At 47.7% G+C, this 23,898-nt stretch overlaps 1 protein-coding gene across 1 annotated transcript; it reads right to left on the bottom strand.

The window, feature by feature from the left end:
* Positions 1 to 6,750: 6,750 nt before the first annotated feature.
* On the bottom strand, positions 6,751 to 23,533 carry TNFSF15 (TNF superfamily member 15). The gene is made up of 4 exons (XM_054284027.1): positions 23,345 to 23,533; positions 15,212 to 15,263; positions 13,686 to 13,733; positions 6,751 to 7,178 (listed from the first exon to the last, which is right to left on the bottom strand). Exons 1-4 carry the CDS (start codon positions 23,531 to 23,533, stop codon positions 6,751 to 6,753), a joined length of 717 nt encoding a protein of 238 aa, XP_054140002.1.
* Between the last annotated feature and the right edge of the window lie 365 nt (positions 23,534 to 23,898).

Genomic DNA, 23,898 nt, shown 5'->3' with positions numbered 1-23,898 from the left:
TTGGGAACCTGTCTGGATGCTGAGGGGGATGGGAAACACATCCCTGCCCTTCAGCTGGGATTTTATAGGCTTGGAATTCTTGGGAGGGAAAATCATTTCCAGTTTGTCTCAGCTCGTGCTGCATCCTCCATGGGGATAAAGCCTTGCAGAGGAAACCCCAGAGCTGGATGTGCCCCCTGGGATCTTGTTCCCAGCTGGGAGAAGGGGAACAGGGCTGGAGGGATCAATCCAGCTGTGGTTGGGTCCTGGAGAGCTGGGAATGCCCAGCTCCTGTGGCAGTGTCCTGCCTGCAGCATGGACTCCCTGCAGTGCCTTTCCAGCATGAGAAAAGTCACCCTCCCCTCAGGATTGGTGCCCAGCTCTGGATTCAACATTAAACCCTCCACACAGTGAGAGCAGTGGGGTTTTCCCTTTCACCAGCTGCTTGGGTCATCTTTAGCTAGAAAAACACCACAAAAATCCCTCTCCAGCCTGGGAGAGAAGCACCCCAGTTATCCCCACCTTCCCTAGGATGTCCATGCTAGGAGAGTGATTTTTTTCTAGGGATGTGCCTCTCTCCCCCTCCACTCTCTCGAGGGAGCCTGGATTTATTGAGAGCAGACACCTTTGATATGAATAAAGGAAGCCAAAATGCAGCAGAATGCTCACACTCAGTGTGTTTAGACCACAAAGAATCTCAAGTTATTACCCTAAATGTGCAAAGCATGGAGTAAAATGGCAGTGAAATTGAATTCTGCTCTGCTCAAGTTAAAATAGAAAATTATAATAATAAAATTCTGTTTTGCTTTTGCTAAATGTGAGGTAGTTATTGGATTAAAAAGAAAAAAACACCCAGCATAACAGCAAGTGATATCTTTTTGGTGTCACAGGGGAAAGCAGCCTGATTCCCAGTGTCTAATCAACTCCTGGCTGATCTACAGAGGCTGTTAACAAAACCTCTCAGAGATCTGCAAGTGAGTGGAAAGCAGGGGAAACAAATTTCCTTCACCAGAGTAATCCAGTGAAAAGCTTCCAGGAGGCAGAGCACAGAGCCCTTCCCCAGAAGCCTCTTCTGAAGCAATTTAGATGTGATGCTCTGAGTTCAAGCCCGGAAAACAAAAATTTTGAGAACAAGAAATAATCTGGCAAATGGGAGAATGTCTCTCAGTGCTGCTGGTGGAAAGGAAGGAATTTGCATTCTTGGCAGCAGACGAATTTGCAGAGAGCAGCAGCCAGGATGAGGAATGAACACCCAGGGGATGCTGCTGCTCTGCTGGGAGGGTAAGGACAGCCAGGCTAGAGCTGGAATGGGTTTAGGACTCTGCTGCCTTCACTTGGACTCTCATTTAGCCAAAATTCCTGGTTGGGTTGTGTCTGTCAGCCAGGAGCTGAGCAGTTGGGAATGCAGAGTTCCCAAAATGCTGAGATGTTTTTGTGTGTTGTTTCTGCCTTATGAAGTGCAAGTGTCTGTAAATTCCCAGGGGAAAGTCTGGACCTGATTTCACCCTGCTGAGGGACCTCTAACTGCATGAAATAATGATTATTCACACATTTACACACAATCAAACTGGTTTCTTCTACATCAGCACTAGCTGGTCACTCTTAATTGTGATTAGTGTTTTGGGAAGGGACTGGGATCAAAAGTGGTCACATTTGTTAAGCTGCATTTTTATTATCATAAAACTTGGGAAAATATAAAGAAGTTAAGTCAGTTCTTATGGTAAAGATACATCTCAGTGCTGAGGGACAAGACAGAAGACAATCCCTTCTAGAAAATCCCTTACAATAGCAAAATGCTATTACTGGTGTGTAACACCCACATCGGGGCAAAGATCCTTGACATTTTCTGATTCTTCTAAAGAATGAATTCTCTCCTCATTTCTCATCTGAAATGATGGGCCACTCACAAGACAAATAAAACAAAGGACAGGGTGGTCAGTTGTGCCATAGAGGGGTGAAAAACCAAGATTCCTTCAAAATTCTGGAATATTGTGTTGAAATTTTCAAGCGAATTCCTAAATCTGTTGGGCTTGGTTGGGGACCCATTTTGTAGAGAGGTTTGCTCATCACATCCCCTGCCAAAAAATCATCTCAGCAGCATCTTTTGGGTCCATTCTTTGGACTCTGATCCTGCCAACACCTCTGTGCTGGACAGTCCCTGCAGTCACTCCTTGATTTGGAAGATTGCTCCAAACCATGATGGAGCTGAGGATAAACACAATTAAAACTTTTAATTTGAGGCATGCAGGTTTTACTCCTCCCATCCTCCAAACAGGAGCTAGTTTTTACCATGATCCCCTTCAGCCACGTGCTCAGGGCTGTGCTCAGCACAAATAAATGTTGGCAGGATTTGAGCTGCTTTCTTTATACCTTGATTAAAATTTACTACATTTATTTCTGTGTGTGCATGGAGAGAAAGTTAATGCTTATTTATCAATATTCAGTTTTTAAGGGGAAAGGAAGTGTTAGGAACTCTGATGAATTTGGGTTGTGCTTAGTGTTAGTTTTTTTTGGGATGAAAAGGGTTAAGGAAGAAGCCAACTCCTAAGATCTAGAATATTTTGAGCAGTTGTTAAATAATAATTTGATACTTCTTCTTTCAGTGGTTTTGTTCTGAAAAGTGCTTTTGGGTTCTTTTTCCTAAGAAATGGAAGGGTCAAAACCTAAGATCATATGTTTAACCTCATTTAGCTCAAGCTGCCTATTTCACATTTTTTTCTCCAGATTCCATTTTTTTTTTTTTCCTAATAATAGTTTTAGTTTCACAGCCCCTCCCAAAACAAAGCACATGTTCAGCTTGACCACAGACTTTAAGGTCACTACTTCCCATGACCAGATCTCACCAGCTTCTCATTTAATTGAAAATGCTGATGCCTGGGCATTTTCACATCTCCAGAAACATTTTATATTTTCTAGCTCAACAAACACAAGTTTCTGAGAATACTTGTGTCCTTTTTTAACTTAAAAAAAAAATAAAAATCTGAGGATCCACAGTTTAGGCTCAGTCTCTTGGAGAGATTTCCCTCTAAGCTTGACTTTGGTCTCACTAAAGTGGCTTTATTCTGCCTTCATGCCTTTGACTTCTGTGGAAGAATATCTAATATAAAGCTGGGCCAAAATCAGCCCCTGAACACTTATTTTATGTGCTGGTCACTGGTACAGTAACATTATTAGCACTGAAAAGGGGGAAAAAGGGAATATAGAGAATTTCCATGAGGATGCATGTGGGGATCAATATGCCTGCACCACTTTAAAACAAGTAATGCCACATATATTGTTTTATGTCCTATAAAATGTGTGCTAAATGTGCTCCAAGCTGGTGTGGGTCATGGGGTGCAAAAGCTCTAACTGGACTAAAATAAATATTTCTATGGATTATGGAGAATCACACCTGGAATGGAGCTGCAGCAGGCAACGTTTTGCTGCTGAAATTCATCTTTAGTGTGCAGTAGACACAAATTCTGTGCTAGAAAAGGCTCATAATTGCCAAAGGAACTTCTGGGGACTTCTATGGAATATTCATGAAAATAATAAAATAAAAGTTGTGTGTATATCCCATATTCTGGCTCTTTGTATGCCAAATGTTGCATTCCCCACTCCTATGCCCCAGCCCTCACAATTCCCATCGTTCAGCACATCAGGATTCAGTGATGGTGCCTTGGGATACAGCTTCCCTGAGAATCTGGTGTCCCAGCCTGTCAGGATTGCCTTGTGCCCTCAGAATGATCAGCTCAATGGTAGAAAAGGGAAGCTTTCTGAATAACTGTAATTATCCCAGAAGAGAGAGAATTTCCCTTCCAATTTCCTCCAAGGATAAACCAATTTCACACTATTTTGCCCTTTGCAGAAGCTCCTGTCTAATTGCTGGGAATCAGCTGTCTTGGAAAAATGATTTCAAATCTTCCTTTATGAGACTGACCATGTTGTTTTGTGTGCTGATCACCCAAAGCGCTCTACATGTTCGAAAAGCTGCAGATTTTGTGTTTTCATGAGTTCAGATCCTGCTTTGGGCACACAACCAAGTGATCAAAGACTCAATGTGAGGTGTTGGGGGAACACTCCACAAAATTTGAGTTATGGGAAGTATCAGGGTTTCACTGGGAGTAATTTTGTCTAGAACTGCCAAGAGTGGGGGATTTCACCAGATTTTACCCTGGTGGGAGGGATCTGAGCGGGAGGAAAAGCCCTGAAAAGGAGCTGGATCACCAGAACAAGTGTGAGGTTGTGTTAATGAGATAATTGGGGAATAACTGCTCCAAACCCAGCTTAAAAAACTAGGCTGGGCAGGTGGAGATAAAATAGCAATAAGGGCTCAAAGATGGAAGTGATCTGGATCATAAAGAGCTAAGAGGATCCCTTGACTCCGAGTGTTTCCATCTGCCTGCAGGATAATTAAATTTACTTTCTCCAATCCAAACCTATTTTGAGATGTCACTTTTCTTTGTGAGCTGGAGAAATTGAGTGTAAAAATGGCATTTGGACAAAGAATGTCCTTGCACCTAATGGACAGGGCCAGGCAGGCAGGAGGGAGCAAGAGGACAGCTGAGATGTGGATGTGGGGAGGGTGAAGGATGAGTCAAAGAAAGGATGGGGAGCCAAACTGGGATGAGGTTTTGATGCAGGGAATTTGTCAAGCTCCCTAAATAGGCAGAGTTGTGCCAGGGGCTAACACTCAGTGATGAGACTCAAGGAAAATCTGGAAGCAGGAAAAGAGGGCAGGGCAGGGTGGCAAAGTCCCGGATGTTGTGATGTGCCTAAAACAGGGAAGGACTAAAACTGTGGGGTCCAGGAACTGCAGGATAGGGAAGAATGGGCAAAACCCCTCCACTTTGAGATGATTTACCACAAAAGACCTGCCAGTTTTCATGTCAGCAGGAAGGTCCTCACACCAAGACATGAAGACATCCTGGTGTTGCCTGGACCTTTCCTCCTCCTGCTCTGCTCCTTTCCTCCCTTCCCAATCTCCTTGGCCTCTCTCCCTGCTCCAGCTGCTCCACTGACAGTTCAAGAGCTCTTCCTAGAGCAACAAAAGGTCTTCTGGTGGGAAGGGCTTTGCCACGGACAAAGCTTTGCCATGGACACATGGGCTTGTCCCCAGCACATAGCCTGTGCCCAGTTCATCTCTGCAGACACAGCCCCTCATCCTCACAACTGCAATTCCCCACCCCTGATGGGGCACCTGGGGCTCCACCAGGGCTTTGGGTGGAAACATCAGCTCAGGGACAAAGCCTTGCTGTCATTTCTGCGCAAGAAGTGGAGAAATGGAGGAGATCCAAGGAAGTGAGGCAGGGGAGAGCTGCAGAGCCTGGTGGGTGCTTGGCTGTGAGACCTCGGGGCTGCTCAGGGTGTAAATCCAAACCCATGAGGGTCCTGAGGCACTGCTGGAGATGAGTTTGCTGCAGGAGGGGAGGGGAAAATGGGAATTTCCCTGAGAGGCAGAAAGGTCTGTGGAAATGAGTAAGTGCAGGTGGAAGTTAAACAGCCCTGAGCTCCACCAGGGTCATGTTTTTGGGTCTTTTCACCTCATGTGGGGACAACTGGTGGCCAACCTTCACCCAGGGCAAGGCTGGCGAGTCCCTTGGGGCCAGGGGCCACGATCAGCTGTGGTTGGAACCCAAGCAGTGATTTCTTCAGTTGCATTTGCCTTGCATTAAATATAATGGAAAGCAAAACATTGCAGAAATTTTCTCCCAAAATTTTGGTCGCTGATTTAAAAGTGTGCAAAATTTTGCTCTGTGTCTCTCTCTACCTTGGTTTTTTTTTCTTTATTTTTTCTTTTTTCTTTTTTTTTTCTGTTATCCTAAAGTTAGGACCTGGAGGGGACATTCCACTTTCATGCTGAAACAGAAAGTGTTTTGTGTGTTCCCTAGATCTTTTTCAAAATATTTTGAGGCTGTATAGGGACTTAGGGAACTGTAATTAATTTTTTGGAAAAACCAAAAATCTCAAGTAGCTGCTGCAAAGCACATGATATAATTTTAATCTACTTTACAGGAAAGTTGGAAGGGATTAATTAAGCAGTTAATAATTAACCTGAGCTTTATGTTAGTGCAAAGTACTGAGTAAATGTATTCATAAGGAAATTATGAGAAGTAATAACTTTTTAGAAAGGAGAATCTGAAGAAGGGTCATGCAAAACTCTACTGGAAGTACTGGAGAAAGCTCAGAAACCCTTTTTTTTTTTTGAGTTGAGGAAATTGTACATTGAAGGTGGAATTAGGGGAATAGCCTAGCTCAATATTCAAGAAGAAACTTCCTACCCACAGGTATCAAATGTTCCCCCTTACAAAGTTTTGAAGAACTTTCAACTTTTGCTGTCAAAAATACATTTTCCCCCCTCCAATATGGCTTTCATTTTTCTAATTTGGCTTTTATTTGTTTGTTTGGAGTTTTTTGAGTGTTGTTTATGGTTTTTTAGTTGTTTTTTGTTTGTTTCGGTTTTTTGTTTTAGTTGTTTTGGGAATTTTTTCGGGTTTCTTGGGTTTTTTGGTTTTTTTGGGGTTTTTTTAGTTAGTTTTTGGTTGGTTTTTGTTGTGTTTTTTGGGGGGGGTTATTTCACTCCAACCTGCAGCTCCACCTTTCCCTACCCATTAAATTAAGGCTCTAGCGAGCTGCAGGGGAATGATGGCACAGAAGAAGAAGAAGAAGAAGAAAAAGAAGAAGGCAAACAACAGAGATCTCACCCCAACATGCTCCCACAAAACCAAAACCCAACAAAATCCCCCCGATGACCCTGGAGGGATCCTCCACCATCTGCTGCAGGCCGGAGCCCTACAGCAGAAAGGCCCCAAAGAAAGTTTTGTGCTCCTTGGTGTAATCCACCAGCTTGATGTCACTCACGTTGACCATCAGCTTGTCTCCCACCTCCAAGGAGACCACAGCGCCCAGGTAGATGGGCTGGAACCAACCATTGCCGTTCTCACTGAGGGTCTTGGTGCCCGTCAGCAGCTGGGTGGGCTCGGGGTAGCTGTCAGTGACCTTGGTGATGATCTCAGTGACAGAGCTGGCCTTGTGGCTGCTCTCCACGGGCCCTCGGAAGGTGACCTGGGCGTAGACGTAGTAATCTCCGGACACGGGGATCACCAGGGCGTTGCTGGAGTAGCTCAGGTTGTTCTTGGTGAAGGCCAGGCCTCGCTTGTCCTCCCACTGCAGGATGGGCATGTGGCTCCCCACGGCGCTGGCCAGGTCCTGCCTCTTCACTGCAGCGGGGAGAGAGAGGGAGAGGAGCGTGGGTCAGGGTGGCACAGGGTGGGTGGGACCTGAAATCTCTGCTCTGAGGGGAGAGGGGTTTAAACAGGGTGAGCAAAAAAGCTGGGGCAGAAACATTCTTGTTTCACAGTGAGCTGAATGGGCTGCAGGACTGTGGGAAATGGATTTGGAGAGAGTTCTTAGGGTTTGATAGAAAGAAACCCTAAAAGAAACCTTTTTATCAAACCCTTAGGGTTTTTTGTGGTTTTTTTGTTTTGGATTATTTCACTCCAACCTGCAGCTTCACCTTTCCCTACCCATTGAATTAAGATCCCTTAGTGTTTGATAAAACCTCCTCCTTCTTCTTCTTCTTCTTCTTCTTCTTCTTCTTCTTCTTCTTCTTCTTCTTCTTTGTCTTCATCTTCTTCTTCTTCGTCTTCTTCTTCTTTGTCTTCTTCTTCTTCTTCTTCTTCTTCTTTTTCTTCTTCTTCTTCCTCTTCTGTGCCATCACTCCCCTGCAGCTCACTGGAGCCTTAATTTAATGGGTAGGGAAAGGTGAAGCAAAATAACCCCCCAAAAAACAACCCTTAGGGGTTTGATAGAAGGAAAAACACCCTTAGAGTTTGATAGAAGGGAACCCTAAAAACTCTCTACAAGTCCATTTCCCACACAGGACAACTGTCCAGTGGTGTTCTCCAGGGTGCCCACAGGGTGTCCAGAACTGAAAGCCAAGGGTGCTCTAGGAATATCCTGACAGTGTAAGCTGTGCCTGGGGGTCCTGGTTGTGGGTCAGACCCCAAAGGATGAGCTGTCCATCCTCAAGGCTGGGTCTCCTGGCACTGAGAAGCAATGGAGATGGCTTTACCTTCCCATCTCACCCATTTCCAGAGTGAAAACCTTGTCCTCAGGTGACACAGCACTGGGACAGTTGTACCATGCTTGTACCTAAGGGCTGGGGACAGGAAGAGGACATTCTAAACCAGCTTTTCCTTCAGGATGGGTGGGTTGCAATTCTGTTTCTTAGAAAGACACTGCTGAGCTTGCAGAGTGCCCACACTGGTCACCACAATGTGTCACCACTTGGACTTCTCCTCCTGCTTTTTCTTAAGGGGGTTGGTACTCCTCAGCCCTTCTCTTCCTCTGTGCTCTCAAGGACATCTTTTGTAGAATTGCTTTTGGTTCACCAAAGTCACTGGATTTTAGCAAAAACCCCCAAAGACCCCACTGTGCTTCAAGAGCTCCGATTCCAAAGCAATACTTTCTATTTTAAACCATTTTTTTTCCCTCTCTTCCCCTTTTTTCTTTCTTTAATGCTTGTCTGGAACAAAATACTACATTTGGAGTCAGCCTCAACATTCCTCCAGGCTTTTTTTTGTTCCCAATCTTGTGCTGAGCAGATTGAGCTCCAATCCTGACCCCAGCATCAGTCTGATCCAAGCTGAGGATGCTTCCCAGCCTGGAGGGGAAAAATGAGGGAGTTGCTGCCCTTTTGCCTTCACCACTTTGATACCTCACACACAACAGAGAGGGCAATAAACCTCAGCCCTTGCATGCTTTTCTGCAGGGAAGCAAGAGTTGTCTCTGCTCTTTACTGCCTGCCACATGGAATTGTTGTGCTAAAGCAGCAGCAGTGGGAAGAAGAGGATAAAAACCATGAAGATTATCTCAGGTATTAAAGTGAAACTGGAAAATGAATGATGGATGCTTAGAAAAGATTGAGGGAACAGAGTTCCAGAAACTGAGACCTTTTTAATGAGCTTGTTAATGTTTAAAGCTGATTTTTATTCAGTATTTGGGGAAAGGGGGTGTGTGCATGGGAAGGAGGGCAATGGAATGCAGGTGAGGGAGGGCTTTGGAATTCCCTTAGCAATAACCAATAGGTCCATCCTGAAATGAGACTCAGAAAAAGGAATGTGCTCATGTCCTAGTGACATCTGTTTCCCTCTTTTCCAACAGTAAATAATCCATGAGGATACAGGAAGCTGTTAGGAGTGTTATATTCTCTGGGTAGCACAACAAATACCAGCTTTTTTTTTTTTTTTTTTTTTTTTTTTTAGTGCTGAAGTATCAAATCCTTCTGATCTTTTCCCAGGATGGGGAAAGTATTTCAGGGATGGGGGAGACAGCCAGGGATTGTGGCAGCAAGGAAAGCTAAATTATAGACATATTATAAAGGTTAGATACAGTGGAGTGGGGAATAAAAGAATAAAAGAAAGTGAAAGTGCTCCTGGTCTGCCTTCATCTGCATCCACCTCAATGCATCATCCCTCAATTCAGGGACTTTCTGAATCCTGGGAAAAGCTCAGCTAGCTTTAGATCACTCTAAACTTTGCAAGAGCTCAGAGCAATTAATCTCAGAGCGCAGAGGAAATCTTGTTTGAGGTGGGAAGGATGAGGAAAGACCAGAATATTTCCAGAAAATGTCCTGGGCTCTATTCCATCTCTGGAATTTTGGGGGAATTTGAAGAGAAGCGGCCTGTGAAATATTCTTTTCTTGTAGAATGATGGATTTAAAATGTCAATGACACTCAATTCCACAATTAACTTTTATATTAGTTATAAAATAGATTTTATTAGTTATAGAATATGATAAGATCTCAAATGAACTACATGACTTCCTGATTTTTAGAATTAGTCAGGTTTCACAGCTTTAACCTCCCTTTTAGGATGAATCTCCCTCTATTGATGCTCTCTATTTTCAAGTTAATTAGTTTTTTCCATGCTTTCAGTAATGGGAGAATACAATGAATGTTCAAGTGCTTTTTAATACAGCACAACTCCTTTTCTAGCAGTTGTACTTTGTACTTGTCATTTATTTATTTATTTCCTAAATTCTGAAGCTCCACTTTCTGCAAATATACCTATGATGCTAATTCTTAAAGAAATTAAAATCTGCTTTTAATAAGAGCTTCATTGCCACAGTTCCTTCTGTTTTCTCACACACCATAAATTTCTGGCATCCCTTAATTCTCCTGTCCCCAAATCCCTTTTGGCTCAGTCCCTTGCTGGAGAATCCCTGTTGCCTGTCAGATTTGGGATCTATTTTGTGCTGAATTTGTGGGGTTTCTGGAGTTCTCAGTACCAATGGGAGAGATTAATCCTGAACTCTGAGTCTGAGCAAGAGTCTGGAGCCTGTGAAGCCCTTGTGGTGCAAGGTCCTGTGTCCTCTGCTGCTCCAGTTCATGCCCTGAGGGTTAATAAAGGTGATTTGGAGGCAGAAATGAGGCTCTGGCCACATTTAGAGGTGGCTTTGGGACCACACAAGGAGGGCATGAGGCAGGTGCCAGGTTTGGGACCAAATGAGGAGCAGCATGAGCCAGGTGCCAGGTTTGGGACCAAATGAGCTGGAGGATGAGCCAGGTGCCAGGTTTGGGACCAAATGAGGAGCAGAATGAGCCAGATGCCAGGTTTGGGACAAAATGAGGAGGAGCATGAGGATGGTGCCAGGTTTGGGACCAAATGAGGAAGAGCATGAGCCACGTGCCAGGTTTGGGACCACTGCAGCACCAGCAGCATGAGGTCCTGCAGCATTGGCCATCCCCTGTGCCACAGGCTGGTGACAAGAAGGAACAGGCACTGCCCTGAACCCTGACCCCAAACCCAACCAAATCAGTGGGGAGGGGATGATGGCAAGGCAAGGAGAAGCCCCAAATGAACATTAATGCACAGGAGGGGACTCTGAGCTGGGTTTTGGCACATCTCAGTGGGTAAAGCCATCAGGGAAGGCAGATCTCGATTCCAGACTGGGTGAATAAAAATTCTCAGTGTGAGTTAAAAAGGCCAAGAGCAGCTGGAGGATTTATCATAAAGGAACAGGCACCAAAACATGGAGCTGCTCTGCTACTGCCAATTAATCAGTGCATTCCCAAAGAGCTCCATCCAATTCTCATTCCTCTCACTCCTCTGCTCTTACCTTCACAATAGATGTGCCTAAAACTAGAAAAAGACAGCATAAAGGTGTGGAAGAGATTTCCTACAGTTTAGGATTTGTACCTTCACATTGAAAACAGCACCTGAGGTGGGGGAATGTAATAAAGATCAGGGGAATAATTATTCCTTTTACACTTTCTGTGTTCAAGTAATTGTTTCTGAGAAGAGAACACCAGGGTGGAGCCCAAGAAATTATTATGCACAGAGTTGAAAATAACAGGAAATATTTTCTGCCTGCAAAGTGCTGTTAAGATGGGAAATTCATTGCCACAGGGAGAAGCACCAGGAATATGTTCAGGTTAAAAAAAGGTCAAAGAAAATCCATAGATATTCAGTTTCTTGATGACTACACAGCACAGCACAGAAAGGAGAGAGAAAATTCCCTCAAGTTTCCCATTTTCTTGCTCCTTTCTATGGCCAGCAGTGAGTGGCCCTCAGTGGAATGCCAGAGAGGATGGACACAGACCCTGGGAGGCTGCCTAGGAATGATGGCAAAGGAATTTTTTTGTAAATATGAGGGCTGGAGAAATGTGGAGAAAACTGCTGGGTGTTTCCCTGTGGCAGCTGGGCTTTTGTGCAACCCAGGGAAGTTCCCAGCAGCAGAGCAGAGCTTGGGCTGCTCCTCTGAGTCACTGGAGCCTCTGGGCCTCTCTGCCAGGGGGGATTTAAAAAACCAAAAAAACTTTACAGTAGCAAGGTTTTGCTCCTTAAAACTGGCATTGAGCAAAGTTGTGATTATGGCCAAGCCAGGTTTGGAGCTCCAGAAACCCCCATGGCAAAGGGAAAGGCACAAAGGAAGGAGCTGCTGGATCAAGGAAAGGAAACTGTGGTGGGAAAGCATCAGCCCTGAGCTGCAGAGTGATGGAGCCCTGGGGGTGGATTTGGATCTCTGCAGGAAATATGAGAGAAATATCCCAGCATTTCCTGCATTCCTCAGGTTACAAAGCACACCCTGGGGTGCTGGGGAAGCCTCTGCAGTGAGCTGTGCTTTGGAGAGGGAAAAAAGGCCTCAGGCCAGCTGGAAAGCCCTTTGGCACTCACTGCATCCACACTGGAGCCTCTGGGTCTCTCTGCCAGGGGGGATTTAAGAAACCAAAACCTTACAGTAGCAGACACGCTCCTTTTGCTCCTTAAAACTTGAGCAAAGCTGTGATTATGGCCAAGGCCAGGCCAGGTTTGGAACTCCAGAATCCCCCGTGGCAAAGGGAAAGGCACCAAGGATGTGCCTCAGGAAGGAGCTGCTGGATCAAGGAAAGGAAACTGTGCTGGGAATGCATCAGCCCTGAGCTGCAGAGTGATGGAGCCCTGGGGATGGATTTGGATCTCTGCAGGAAATCATCCCAGCATTTCCTGCATCCTCAGGTTACAAAGTGCACCCTGGGGTAGTGCTGGGGAAGCCTCTGCAGTGAGCTGTGCTTTGCAGAGGGATAAAAGGCCTCAGGCCAGCTGGAAAACCCTTTGGCACTCACTCATCCACACTGGAGCCAGGCAGGAACTTTTCTCTGGGAATACCTACATTTTCCATGTGGGTGGAGCTGGTGAGGATGGGGGATGTCTCAAGGCAAGGTTCTTGGGGTGGTGATGGCCTCAAGGCTGAGGTGGTGACATGGGGACCTTGGAGATGCTGGCAGCCCCTTGGAAAGGCATGGGAGACCTTTGGAAAGGCAAGATAACCTTTTGGAAAGGCATAGAAAACTCTTGGAAAGGCAAGATAACCCTTTGGAATGTCATGGAAACTTCTTAGAAAGACATGGAAGACCCTTGGATGGGCATGGAACCTCTTGGAAAAGCACTGAAGCTCTTGGAAAGGCATGGAAGCCTCTTGGAAAGGCATGGAAATCCTTTGGAAAGACATGGAAACCTCTTGGAAAGGCATGGAAACCTCTTGGAAAGGGACGATAACTCTTTGGAAAGGCATGGAAACCTCTTGGAAAGGCATGATAGCCCTTTGGAAATGGATGATAACTCTTTGTGAAGGCATGGAAGCTCTTTGGAAAGGCCTGGCAGCCCACCCTGTGACAGGATTGTGTGATGGCACCTTCCTACCATGACATAAAAGCTCGGAGGGTTCAGTTTGGCATTGCCTTTCCCTGCTTGCTCTGAAATGTGTCAGAGATTATCTCACTGAAAACAGGGGGGAGGATTTATAGGAATGTGGTGTGTGTGGAGTCTGAGTCAGGCCTTGCAGAAAAATAAACTAAAACTAGCTTGATTTGGCCAGATTTTGCTCCAAAACTTGTTATTCCTGCAAATTCACTGCTCCACAAGGGCTCACATGAGCTCCTTCCCTGCTTTTCTGGGGATTCAGCAGATCACTGAGACATTAGGAACCTGTTTTGGTTCAGTTACATTCCATGGTCATTCAGTGAAAGAAACAGCTCAGAAAAGTGACATTTCTGTCAGCTGTCCCTTTGTGGGCTGTTTCCTGCAGACACACTGCACTCAGCCTGGCCTGCTCAACAAGGCAAAGCTGCTTATTCTGCTCCCCATGCTTCCTGCAACCCCTGCTCCCACCAGACCCACAGGGACCAAGCTTACTGAACCACAACATTGGCTGTAAAAAGGCTTTAGTGGTGAACAAGAATTACCTGTCAGGTGAGCTCGTGGCTTCTCTGCACTGGAGAGTGTGTCTGTAACTGAGGGAAAAGGGAGAAAAATGGTGTGAGGATCTTTGCTGCTGTTCAATAATAAAATTACAGAATATCCTGAGCTGGAGGGACCCACAGGATCATCAATCCAACCCCTGTCCCTGCCCAGACACCTCAGAATCCCAGCCTGGGCACCCCTGGCAGCGCTGCCCAAAGGTTCCTGGCAGCCTTGGGGCCGTGCCCATTCCCTGGGCAGCCTGGGCAGTGCCAGCACCCTCTGGGGGAAGAACCTTCCCTAAGTCAGCAAAATATGAGTGGTGATTTGTCGCAGACATCTTTTATGAAGAATCCTTTCCATAGGATTTTTCCTCCTGAGAAGCTGGGAGGCCTCAGGAACAAAATGTAAACAATGATTATCTGCTGCTGTGGTATGCAACAGGTGCATCTGTGATTGGCCCATGTTGGTTTGTTTCTAATTAATGGCCAATCACAGTCAGCTGGCTCAGACTCTCTGTCGGAGCCACAAGCCTTTGTTATCATTCTTTCTTTATCTAGTCTTAGCCAGCCTTCTGATGGAATCCTTTCTTCTATTCTTTTAGTATAGTTTTAATGTAATATATATCATAAAATAATAAATCAGCCTTCTGAAACATGGAGTCAGATCCTCATCTCTTCCCCAGTCCAAGAACCCTGTGAACATTGTCACAGTAATTGACTCCCCTGAGGAAATGTGCAGGCTCTTTCTGAGTCAGGGATGATTTGCTGAACTCTTACTGACCCCCCTGAGGTGATAAATGCAAACAGGGGAGTTTGGCAGAGCTGCTGCAGCACCAGCAGGGCACATTGTGGCTGTGTCCTGAACTTCTGGAGGCAAACAGAGGGGAAGGGTGAGGAGCACAGGCTCCCAAATCACTGCTGGTGGTTATTCAGGGAGTCCCACTGACCCTGCAGTGTCATCGTGATATTTAATGAAAAATCCCTTCACCAGGATTTCTTCTCCTGGGAAGCTGGGGGGAAGCTTCAGCTTCTCCCTGTTTTGCTGCTTTGGAATGTGATTTGGAGAACTGTTTACCCAGTATGTGAATTGTTTTTACTTAGTGACCAATCCCAGTCCAGCTGTGTCTGGTCAGTCACAGGTTTTTATTATTCATTCTTGTTAAGCCTTCTGATGTATCCTTTCTCTTTCTTTAGTATAGTTTTAATATAGCATTAATATAATATAATATAATATAATATAATATAATATAATATAATATAATAATCAGTCTTCTGAGAAGTTGGAGTCAGATTCTCATCTCTCACCTCCTCCTGGGGACCCTCACAACACCCCAACACTGCAGAGCTCTGGGGGAAGCCTGTGCCTGCACAGCTTTCCCAGCCTGGGGTTAGAAATGTTCCCATTTCACTGTGCCCACTGTTATCTCCCTCAGTGTGCCCTGCCTGGCTTGTCTGGGCAGGGATTGGGGTGGTGAGGGCAGAGGTGTGCTGGGATTGCAACACCACAGGGGAAAGGGTGGCAAACTCACCAGCAGCCAGTGCTCGTTGCTTCAGGAAGATCGGGCCCCTCTCCTCTGTGACCTGCAGGGACAGGGACAGCAATCAGCTCAGAGGGGTTGTGGGAATTAGCCCAGAACATGGAACAGCTGCAGTAACATCTGTCAGAGGGTCAGGGGGTAGGACCATGGGGACAGATGGAGACAAGAGATCTCTGCAGCCAGGTCTGGCACTTGGGGTTTATTGCAAAGGGCCTGGGTGCAGGGCCCTGCTGGGAGCTGCCAGACACAGCTCAGAGCAGGCCCGAGAGAAAAGAGACAGTGGTAAAGAGGGTGAGAGAGAGAGAGGATGAGAGGGTAAGAGAGCGAGGTTCCCGTTACAATAAAACAAATCTTCTGTGTTGAATATTCTCATTCTCACTAACCAATCTAGTACAAGATACAAATCCTACAGCATTTACATAGAGCCTATAAGAATCATTACATTACCACACTGTGTTACATTTTAAACCCTAAAAAGTCCTCTTTGGGCCCCTTCTGCCAAGCTGTAGGGTCGCTCTGACCCTTGGGCCTGTCTGCAAGCAGAGGGTGTTGTTCCATCAAAAGGGGATCACCTTCAGCTGGCCACACCATTGTTTTCCAGTTGTTCAGTAACTGAGGTATCTCAAAGCTTGCTTTCACTTCAATTCGCTTATAGTTTCCTTATTCTCAAAATCTTTTGCCAGACAATCATATTTATAAGGCCTTCCTGTTTCATCTTCCCCAACAAACATCAGTGAATTCAGATGGAGCATTTTGGCTAAAAGATGAGCCCTGACCAGTCTTTGTTCACTGCAAGACATTTCTGCTGTTGGCTTAGAGCTGCCCTCATCTCTGACAGGTTCCAGGACCGAGGGGTTTGTCAGGTTCTGAGCTGGACAAACCCCAGCAGAGTGACCCAGCCATCCATGGTGACGGTTCAGCCCTGCTGGAGCCTCTCTTGCCCTCAATCCAGGCACAGCAAGCAGAGCAAAGGGACAGATTCTCCTCAAGGCAGCCAGGTCTGAGCCCTTACAGCAGCAAAGTTTCCCCACAACACCAGGAGAGACTGAGGTGGATCAGCTCCACCTGCCTTTTGTCCTGCACCCAGACCAAGGCTGTTCCTTAGGTCTGTCTGGGATTCTGGGTGTCCTCCTGGGGAGCAGGAGCTGAGCAGAGCCAGGGAGCAGCTGCAGGGTGAGCTCTGCTGCTGGGGTCTGCACTGGGGAAGGCTCATCCTTGCTCTCCTCTGCAATTCCCTCCTGGAGCCGGACACTCCCACTGCCCTCATGGCCCTGAGGCCCTGCCTGGCTGTCACAGAACTGGGGCAGTCCTGAGGGGCTGTGCCTGTCACACACTCGGTGCCCTGAGTCACCTGCTGTGCCCCCTGGGTCACCGGGCACGGCACAGGGAGTAGGCTGGGGGTCGGGGGATGCTGTGGGGCGCTGGGGATGCTGGAGATAATAGGGGATGGTGGGGGATGGTGGGGGTGCTGGGGATGGTGGGGATACTGGGGATAGTGGGAGGTGCTATGAGGATGCTGGGGGATGTTGTGGGATGATGGGGATGCTGTGGGATCCTGGGGGGATGCTGAGGATGTTGTGGGATGCTGGGGGGTGCTGGGGGTTCTGGGGATGCTGGGGGATCATGGGGAATGATGGGGGATGCTGCGGGATAGTGTGGGATGTTGGGGGTGCTGGGGATGGTGTGGGATGCTTGGGGATGATGGGAGATGATGGGGAATGGTGGGGATGGTGGGGATATTGGGGGGTGCTGGGGGATGGTGAGGGATTCTGGGGATGATGGCAGATGATGGGGAATGGTGGGGATGGTGGGGATATTGGGGGGTGCTGGGGGATGTTGCCAGATGCTGAGGATGCTGCCTCACATCTGGCCTCGCAGGGCTGTGAGGAGCAGCCCTTGGAGCAGCCTGGGTTGTGCTGACCCTCAGGACTGACCCTTGGAATTGACCCTTAGGGCTGTCAGGAACCCCCATCCCAGAACATCTTTCAGGAGCACACAGGGCTGGCATGGTGTGTTTTATGGGCAGACACCAAAACCACACTGAATAAACTGAATAAACCACCCCTGGCCAGTTCATAACAAAGTATTTGAGGCACTTTGCCCAATAAAACCTGGAACAATATTAATATGTAGATGCTGGAGCTGGCTCCTGCTGGCTGTGTCTCAAACACTGCAGGAGAAGGAGAAAATAGAGAATTTCTATTGGCTGGGGAAGGGGAATGTTTGTGGAAGGAGAGGCAGCCTGGCCTGCCTGGGGCTGGGGGCTGCTCCAGGAAAGCCAGAGACAGTTTAATGTTTTACTGGAAGTAAACATCCGTGTGCTGCTGCAGCAAACAGTCATTGCTAAAATAGCTGCTCCAGCCTGGTGGGGGAAAAAATGGAGAAGGAAACAGCAGGAAAAATTCTCCTTTTTGTTTTATATTCCCTTGCCCACCTGTACAGAAATGTGTGGCCCAGCCCCAGCAGCCTCCTGGCACAGACTGGTGTGAGTATCCAGTGTGGCACTGGGTGAACTTCCAGAACATTGGTGCTGTGCTGCCCAGGAGATTCCTGAGCCTTTCCTCGTGTGTGAGGAGTTTCAAGGTCCTGCTCTCTGTGGTGACTAACCCTGCTGATGTGACTCAGCCCCAGCCTTTGTCCCCTGCCCTGGTGGGAAGCACAAGGTCAGAATTTAGGATTTCCCTCACTCTCCCCTGGCTTTCAGCCAGGTGTATTCACCTAGGAGTATATTTACACATTCCTTGTGTGGCATTTCCTACCTATTTCCCAAGTGACTAATTCTCATTAATGATCCCATTCTCTAAGGATTCTGCAGGCAAGGAAAAAATCAATCCCAAACCTATATTTAAGAATGCAACTTCTGTGGAACTGTTTACATACTTGAAAGCTTAACTTCTGCTGAAGTTCCTTGTATAAACTTGGATGTTGCAATCCAAACAGAGGTGGCAGGAAAATGGGAAGGAGAGCAAGAAGAATTCTGCTTCTTCATAAAAGATAACAAAAAGTTTTTGTTTAAACCTAAATTTACTTGTTTCCTAAGAAATCCAGCTGGAAACTCCAGGTGCAGGAGCTGCATGGGACAGAGCAGATAGAGCAGGGGGACAGAGCAAGGTGTGAAATTATTCTGTTGCTTGGCAAAGGTATGGCTGTTCTTCTTTTCCCTAATTGTGCTATCTCATAAATGTGTAAATATAAATACAACTCTACTGCAGAAGATGTTTTAGCAGCAGACAATGCTGCATAATGGCCAGGTGTCAGAAATAGGCACAGCTGTTGTGCATGGATGGGGAGGGAGAGCTGAGCAGCAGGAGCCAGTGCAGAGAACATTCACACAATCAGTGCTTTTCTCTCTTTTCTCTTTCTTGCTCAGCTGTGGTTCTGTAAAGTTCACAGCTCCAATTTTCCCTTTGGTCACTGTGGAGAGCCCAAGCACTGAGTGATGCTGAAACCCTCCCCCCTGAGCTGACTCACAGATGTTTGGGCAGGCAGCTCTGATGAGCCAGGGCATTGCTGGGTGCTGAACACTTCTGCTACCACAAACCTCCAAAAAGCTCCAGTGCATTTGTGTCCAGGTATTGCTAAATCCAAACAGGAGGGCTGATATCAATGGCACGGCAAGAGCAGCTGGCTCTGCAGGCAGAGGGGCTGATGAGCTGAATGAATTCCCCCAGCTCCTCCATCTCAGCCCTGTTTCACAGGGAGGGGCTCTGCAGGCCATGTGCAGAGTACATAAACCCAAATTTTTCTAACTTCAGAGATGCTGCATGGCCTGGGCTGGGAATTTTTGGCAGGAACTGCTCTGTGCTGGTAAAACTGGTTTGTGTCAGAACACTTTGCTGCCCAATCGAAGGCTGTACCCAAGGCATGTGCTCACAAGGAACATCTGCATCCAGCAGCAGGATTTAACTGGTGCTGGCTTTGGAGGGGGAATCCCAACACCTGGGCCCATCCAGGTGTGCTTGCTGCTCCTCCCCAGGTATTTCTCCTTCCCCAAAGATCAGGAAGCTTTTGAGGTTCTCCTTCCTTTATGGGCAGGCCATGAGGGCAGATCTCTCCTGGGGTTTGTTGCCAGCTTTCCAGCAGGATCCAGGTGGAGCCTCTGGGATTTTCCAGTTCCTCCTGCTCTGCAGCAGATCCCTTCTCCACTGCCAGCTGACATGGCACAGACCTGGCACACATGTCCAACCTTGGGACAGGGTTTGGAATTCCTGTTTATGCTGCTTGTGGTGTGCCAATGATGCCATGACAAATAAACCCAAACACCAACTCCTCCAGGCCACAGGACCTGATGCTCTGCTGAGTGGGATGCTGAGGCAGCCAGAGCTGCTCTCCTGTGCCCTTCCATCAATGGTTTTGGGAACTCAGCCCGAAACTTGGCTTCCCTTTGAGGAAGGATTGCCCTTCCTCCAGCAGGGCACCACTATGGCCTTAAAATAGATTTCCTGCTAGTAACACAAGCCACGTGTCCTGGTTTGAAAAACCCTTTTTTCCTCTCCTCCCTCTGGACTGAAGCACAAAAGAAAGTGGTTACTCTTTCCCAAAGGAGCATGGAGGGAGCCTGGAAGGTGTCCAGGGAAAACCATCACCAGGCTGGAATTATTCATCTGAGATGCATTGCACCATGACACACAGAGAACACTGGTAGCCCACACATGTCACTGTAATGACATAACCTGCCCTGCTTTTTCCTGAAAGGGACATTTCCAGTGAAAGAGATGAGTTTGCATCCCTTCAGAGGCACCAGGTGACACTAGGGCCAGGCAGGGATGACCAAGGTGCCTCGCCCTGTGGGCACCATGCCCAGGGACACTCCCCTGTTACACAAACCTGGCCAGGTTTCCCTTCTCCTCCTGGCTCCAGGAAGCACTCAGGAATTTACTCCATGTGCTCCTCACCTGCTGAGTCCCTCCCTCCTCCCCAGCTGTCCCCAGAGCACTGGAAGGTGACAATTGTGTGTGGGCAGAGCTCCATGGGGCAAGCACAGGACTCCTCCCGTGGGTGCAAGGGTCAGGAGGCCAATGCTCATCTGGGGCAAACTCAGGGCTGCCCACTCTTCCCACAGTGCCCAGGGCACCCACACCCCAAACCAGTGCCCCAGAGAGCTCTGCCACACATGGCTGGTCCCAAACTCCTGATCTGAGCTGTCAGTGGGGCACATGAGGACAGAGCCATTCAGCAAACTTTGAATGCAGAATGAAAAGCAAAAAGACATTTTCCTGAGACCTTTTATGCCCAGAAATATTCCCAGGGCTTGAACCTCTGTGAACCTGCAGGCTCCTGGGGGGTATGGCTCCTTGGGACATTCAGAGGCAGCCACAGGCAGAGACACCCACCCCTGTGTGCTGTCCTGCTGGGCAACAGCCATGGGCACAGGGAGCAGAGGGGATGGTGGGCACAGAGAGCAGCAGAATGAGAGGTGAGCACAGAGAGCAGCACAGAGAGCAGCACAGAGAGCAGCACAGAGAGCAGCAGAGGGAATGGTGGGCACAGAGAGCAGAGGGAATGATGAGCACAGAGAACAGCAGAGTGAAATGGTGAGCACAGAGAGCAGCTCAGGTAATGGTAAGCACAGAGAGCAGCAGAGACAGTAGCACAGAGAGCAGCAGAGTGAGTTGTGAGCCCAGAAAGCAGCAGAGTAAGTGATGAGCGCAGAGAGCAGCAGAGGGAATGGTGGGCACACAGAGCAGCAGAATGAATGGTGAGCACACAGAGCAGCAGAGGAAATGGTGGGCACACAGAGCAGCAGAATGAATGAAAATCGGGCTGTGGCAGGGCCCAGCAGAGGTGCAGCTGCTCTCACAGCACCCCGGGCACCCTGCCAGCCCCGATGACTTTCCTCTTCCTCCATGGGACTCACAGAGGTTGTAACTCCTCTATCACCTCGTAACATCATTGTGGAAACATTACGTGTTGCTAATTAGGAGCAGGTGCATGGGAATGCATACCAGAGTTGCAATTCCAACCGTTTATGATGTGCTTTTCCTCTTAAGGAGCCAAACCCACTCATAAAAGAACTTTTCTCTGCTAACCCTGCCAATGGGGTCACGATCCAGGAACACATTGGATTGATTAAAAAAGTTAACATTTGATTATTCTTCTGCTCCAAGATTGTTTCAAGACTGAACTGTTCTTCTCTGGTGGGACACAAACAAACCCAGAGCAGCAGCACAGTACCCAAACCACCTTGTGAATTTTACCACTCCAACCTCAAGCAGCACCCAGCTTTTCAAAGTCCTCCACATTCAGCCTCTGCTGTGCTGTAATTCTACATTTCCAGAACTGAAGGCCCCCAAATCCTCTCAGATCGTGCCCAGCCCCTGAGGGAATCTGTGCCGTGGCACCTGCAGGCAGGGCAGCCTGGAACCGATGGCAGTGACACGGTCAGGGCAGCATCACTCAAGGAACTGCCAGCTTTACCAGCCTGAGGGGCTGCAGCAGATTAGAACCCAGTGAGGAAGAGCATGCTGCACCCTGAGCATCACCCGGGCAGAGCAGCCTTGGGGTCCCAGCAGGGCCAGCACAGCCCTGGGAGCCACCAGCAGCTCTGCCCTCCCTCAACATCCCCAGGCTAAACTCGAGCCAGTGGACAAAGTGCCTTTGAGGCCACTCAATACCACCCCCCCCCCTTTCTGGCTAACTGGGGAATTCCAGACCTGAAGCTAAAATTCAAAGCTTAATTCACCAATTTACAGCACTGAGCTCACAGCCTCCCATGGGAATAGGGAATTGCAGGAGGGATGGAGCAGCATGGAAGTTTGTATGGCTGGGAGCAAAGTCTGGCAAAGGAGAAGAACTGAGAAGAGCTCTGGACTGAGAGAAACTTCTAATAGGTAGTTAGAAACAGGATGTGAAGTTTAGCGCCAGACTCCCTTAATTGCCTCAAATCAGAAGTTCACATTAATAACAACTAATTATTCACCAGAGCTGTAGCTGTCAGCCCAGCGACAGATGACTGACCCACTGACATCAGCAGATCTTCCTGAAATCACACACTGTGAGGGGAAGCCACAGATTTAACCCAGAAGAAGGGAGGAGAATGAGCCATTGCATCAAAAAATCTGGCAGAAATCAGTGATATTTTTTTCAGTATTCCCTGCAGCACAGCAATAAAAGTTTCAAAGCCATCTACTCTGCTTGTGACCTCAGTGAAAGTAAGAAACCGTTAGTTAAAAAAGAACGAGCAATAATCAGATTTATCCTCGGGGTGAGGAAGAAGGAATGCAACAGCGAGTCTCACACGTGCCCTCGGACAGGAGAAAGTCACAAAGAGCATTAAAAGTGTTTCAATGACAGGAGAAATTCACAAAGAGAATTAAAAGCGCTCCAGGGAGGCTCCGTTGGGAGGTGCAGACGGCGCTCAGGTGCACCCAGGTGTTGGGAAGGATGAAAGTTTGACAAGAAAGTCCCAGGTATGCACGCTTAGCAGAAAGACTTTTAGATGTAGGATCTGAAGAAGGAATAGAGATGGAAGCAAGTTTTGATATAGAAGACAAGAATTACTGGCTAACCAAGGAGGCAAAGGGTATTAGTTAGAAAGTTAGTTAGAAAGGGTTTTTCTGACTTAGAGCAAAGGATAAACCCACCCCAAACAAGAAGATGTTTTTACCAAGCAGAAAGATAGCACAGGCAAACAAGTCAGCAAAGTTGCAAGTAGAAAAAAGGTCTCAGAATTATCCATTGTGAGAAAACTTAAAAACAACTTCTAGCTTAAAGTGTAATGTACTAACTTTTAGTGACTGGAGAACAGTAACACAAATATGGTAATTATAGCAGTTATGAGCTATGGGTATAGTAGCTATAGTAGTTATGAGCTATAGTAGCTATAGGTAAAAAAAAGTTCAAGTATAGTTTGGTTCTAGCGTACTAAGATGCTCAGCAAAGAAAAGTATATAATGCATTGTAACCAAAAGAAAAGTATAGAATGCATTTGTAACCAAAAGAATAGAATGCATTGTAACCAAAAGAAAAGTATAGAATGCATTGTAAACTAAACTAAGGGTCTCCAAGCTTATCTGCTGCTGGAGCTGATGGCTGCAGGCACAGGTTCTGTAACTCACAACCCTGGATATAATAAACTGCATTTTGAAGAGCCTCCTGGAGTCCCTCCCTTCGGCTCTGCCTTACCTGTCCGCAGGATCTGGGCGCTCTCAGGTTCCCGACCAGCAGGTAGGCGATGGGCAGCATGAGCAGCAGCACGGCCAGCAGGCAGAACAGCAGCGCACAGCGGATCCTGCGCAAGTCCTGCCGCAGCCGCATCCCCGCTCCGAGCGCGCTGCCCGCAGCCTCCGCTCCCATCTCCGCCGCGCTCTCCATGGCTCCTGCGAGGGGAGCCGGGCACCGCCAAACCTCCTGTGGCGCCTGCCCTGCATGGAGACCCCCATTAAATAAGAGCAGTGCTGAGTGTGGGAAGGCACCGGGCGCACGCACTCCCTCCCTCCCTCCCGAGGAATGCACCGCCTACAGTAGAAACCCGGCAGGAGCCGCGGGAGCGCTCGGCCCCGCTCCTGCCTCCCAGCGCTCCTGCTCCCCCCGCTCCCTGCTGGAGGAAGCCAGGAAAGTCCCGCTGGGTGGAACCAGGATCAGCCCTCCTGCTGGTGGTGCTGGTGCCGGGCCGGAGCTCCGCGAGGTTTTCCGCCTGGCAAAGGGAACGTGAAACCGATGGGAGTGAAAGTGAGAAG

Source organism: Melozone crissalis, unplaced genomic scaffold (assembly GCF_028551555.1).
Source record: "Melozone crissalis strain CALT ecotype California unplaced genomic scaffold, PUWL_Pcris_2 ptg000041l_1, whole genome shotgun sequence".
Classification (NCBI taxonomy): domain Eukaryota; kingdom Metazoa; phylum Chordata; class Aves; order Passeriformes; family Passerellidae; genus Melozone; species Melozone crissalis.
The sequence above is the reverse complement of the archived record's forward strand: the minus strand, read 5'-3'. Positions and strand labels throughout refer to the sequence as shown.

Excerpts from the sequence above, each read along its gene's own strand:
- TNFSF15 (XM_054284027.1), bottom strand. The coding sequence starts at position 23,533 with ATGGAGAGCGCGGCGGAGATGGGAGCGGAGGCTGCGGGCAGCGCGCTC. Across the intron at positions 15,264-23,344 it reads CGCCCAGATCCTGCGGACAG|GTCACAGAGGAGAGGGGCCC; the intron begins GTAAGGCAGAGC and ends CTGTCCCTGCAG. Across the intron at positions 13,734-15,211 it reads GCAACGAGCACTGGCTGCTG|TTACAGACACACTCTCCAGT; the intron begins GTGAGTTTGCCA and ends CTTTTCCCTCAG.